Source organism: Ceratina calcarata, unplaced genomic scaffold (assembly GCF_001652005.2).
Source record: "Ceratina calcarata isolate Rehan_Ccalc_2016 unplaced genomic scaffold, ASM165200v1 scaffold3621, whole genome shotgun sequence".
Taxonomy (NCBI): Eukaryota; Metazoa; Arthropoda; class Insecta; order Hymenoptera; family Apidae; genus Ceratina; species Ceratina calcarata.
Genome location: NW_017159258.1, coordinates 217 through 3,255, shown reverse-complemented (window position 1 = coordinate 3,255; position 3,039 = coordinate 217). Strand labels below are relative to the sequence as shown.

The following is a 3,039-nucleotide window of genomic DNA, read 5'->3' as shown; positions in this document are numbered from 1 at the left end:
TGGGCCCCAATCCCTAGTTAAAAACTGGAAGGTACTGGGAGAACCCTCCCTTTCAAATCACAACTATATTTATTATCAGATATCACTTCAGGATATCCCAGCATTCAAAATCGATTTTAACGCAAGGAAGCTAGATTATATTAAATATGCTGAAATATTAGAGACAAACCTAACTAACATGCCGAAGGAATACGATTCCCCTGAGCAAATAGACAGATTCAACGAACAATTAACGTGTTCGATTATCAATGCAGCGGAAAAAGCANCTTTTCTGGTGGAACAATAGGCTGGAAATGTTAGAGCAAAATTGTAAAAAGCTTAGGAAAAGGGCACGTAGGACAGGGAGGAATGCTGATAAGAGAAAAAGTAGGAGAATGGAGATTAAATTAGCGAAGGAAATTAGACTGGCTAAGAGAAAGTCGTGGCGTAACTTTTGTAACAACCTGAAAGGTACCCAGGACATTGCCAGAATCAATAGGATCCTGGAAAGAGTAGATAGTACCAGCTTGGGATTATTAAGGAAACCGGATGATAATATTGCAAATAGTATACAAGAATCCTTAGAAACCTTAATCAGGGAACATTTCCCAGGGGCGATAAATGAACAAATTGAGTTTGACTCACAGACTCTAGACAGAGAACGAAGCCTGCAACAAAATAGTTTAAGACCTAATTGGAACATAGCCGCGCAAATAGTAAACGAAACCAATACCACCTAGGCCTTCTTACCGCACAAGGCCCCAGGGCCAGATGGAATTAAACCAGTCTTCCTCATAGAAGGTGCTACATTAACATCCCCATATCTAACAAAACTAATGCGAGCAAGCCTAGCAACTGGTTATATCCCGAAACAATGGACAGAGACCAAAGTGGTTTTTATCCCGAAACCAGGCAGATCGGATTACACCTCGCCAAGATCATTCAGGCCAATTAGCCTTACGTCATTCCTCCTAAAAACACTTGAAAAATTAGTAGACAGATATTTAAAGGGCACTGTATTAGAAGCTATTCCACTCTCCCCTAGACAATTTGCATTTAGAGTAGGGCACTCGGTGGAGGCAGCACTACATGGCATCACTAAACAATTTGAATTAGAGCTCTATAACAGAAAATATGCTCTAGCATGTTTTATGGACATTGAAGGTGCCTTCAACCAGACACCAAAAAATGTAGTCATTAAAGGCTTACTGGAACACAACACCAACTCCAATGTAGTACAATGGATAAATAATATGCTAACAAATAGAAGTATTGCTACGGAACACGGAGAGGCATCAGCCAGAGGACTGGCTAATAAGGGCTGTCCCCAAGGAGGTATCCTCTCCCCAATGCTATGGTGCCTGACGGTCGACTCGCTGCTAAATAAATTAAATAATATGGGAATTGAAACATAGGGCTATGCTGACGGTATTGCGATTGTAGTCACTCATGAGATTGCAGTCAGAGCAAGGAATCAGATGAATGAGGCATTAAGGATAGTTGAAGGCTGGTGCGAAGAAACGAGTCTCTCGATCAACCCAGAAAAAGCTGATCTAATAGTTACGCGAAAAAAGAGACACCTGAACGTCAGAGGAATTGCACTAAAAGGGGTCCAATTAAGGCAACGAATAATGTCAGATACTTGGGGGTAACGTTTACAAAGGATCTGTCATGGAGAACCCAAACGTTAAAAGTAATATCACGAGCTAGACACAATCTGGTCACGTTAGATAGGATGGTAGGAGGAACATGGTAACTGGATTTACAATGCAATCATTATGCCCAGAATCACGTTCGGAGCACTAATCTGGTGGCAAGGAACAAAACCCGATAAAATAAAAAGCAAACTAGAAAGTCTCCAGCACACAGCACTAAAAAGAGTACTGAGTGCCTTCAGATACTCGCCGACAAAAGCGCTGGAAGCTATACTAGCCACCCTGCCCATTGCGTATAGGATAGAGGAAGCGGCCATTAGGACAGCAAAACTCCTGCACGATGGGGGGAGATGGTCGCCAATAGACCAAGGTCACTCCACTATTAACCTTATTAAAGAGACTGTCCCTAATAATGAACCCCATCTATTAATGTTAATGGAGGCTCCATCGGACAGGATAACGCCGACATATCATCTTTCCAATAAATGTAAAACACATATTCCTTCTAGATCTGAATGGAAAAGTAAAACCTGTACTCCGTATAGTAAATGGATCACATGGTACACAGACGGAAGTAAGGATGAGGAGGGTAATACAGGATGCGCCTGGCTTACAGGCCTCCCATTAAGAGGATCAAATGAATACTTAGGCAACACCACCACGGTTTACCAGGCGGAAATAATGGCACTAATAAGATGCACAGAGTATATGATCCACAAGGATATAAAAGAAGTAAAGATTGTAATATTTACAGACAGTCAAGCGGCAATTAAAGCACTAAGCAAACCGATGATAACATCAACCCTTACACTTAAATGCAACGAATTGCTGAATAAGTTAGCAACAAAAAATAGATACCTAACGATTTGCTGGAGTCCGGGACATGTCGGGATCCCAGGAAGCGAGAAAGCTGACCGAATTGCCAAAGAAGCGATGAAAAAAGTAAAACCAGAACAGGAACCCTGGGTCCCAATTTCCTTTACCACTTTTAAAATGGAGATAAAAAAAGTTCACCCTGAACAAATTAAGGCTGCAATGGAAGGAGTACGTGTAGACAAGCAAAAGAAATGATACCGGAGATTTCGCCCAATAATGCACGAACGCTATTAAAAATGACCAGAAAGGATGTGAGAATACTAACTTATGTCCTAACTGGACATGCTCCCCTAAATTACCACTTAGCAAAAATGGATATCAAACAAATAAACACTTGTGACTGTAATAACACAGACAAACAAACCACCAAGCATATACTCTTTTCGTGCGACAAATATATAGCAACAAGAAGAATTTTATTTGGACAAGATCACCTCATAAATAATCAATATAAAGATACACCACTAAGAAATATAGTAAAATTTTTTAAAACCAGAAACCCTTGGGATGAAACGATCGATACTGATCT

General features: G+C 40.7%; 1 protein-coding gene across 1 annotated transcript; it reads left to right on the top strand.

Annotated features, from left to right (window-relative positions):
* The first annotated feature begins 1,757 nt into the window (after positions 1-1,757).
* Positions 1,758-2,705, top strand: LOC108625508 (uncharacterized). Its single transcript, XM_018025575.1, has one exon. It carries the CDS (start codon positions 1,758-1,760, stop codon positions 2,703-2,705), a length of 948 nt encoding a protein of 315 aa, XP_017881064.1.
* Positions 2,706-3,039: the final 334 nt, after the last annotated feature.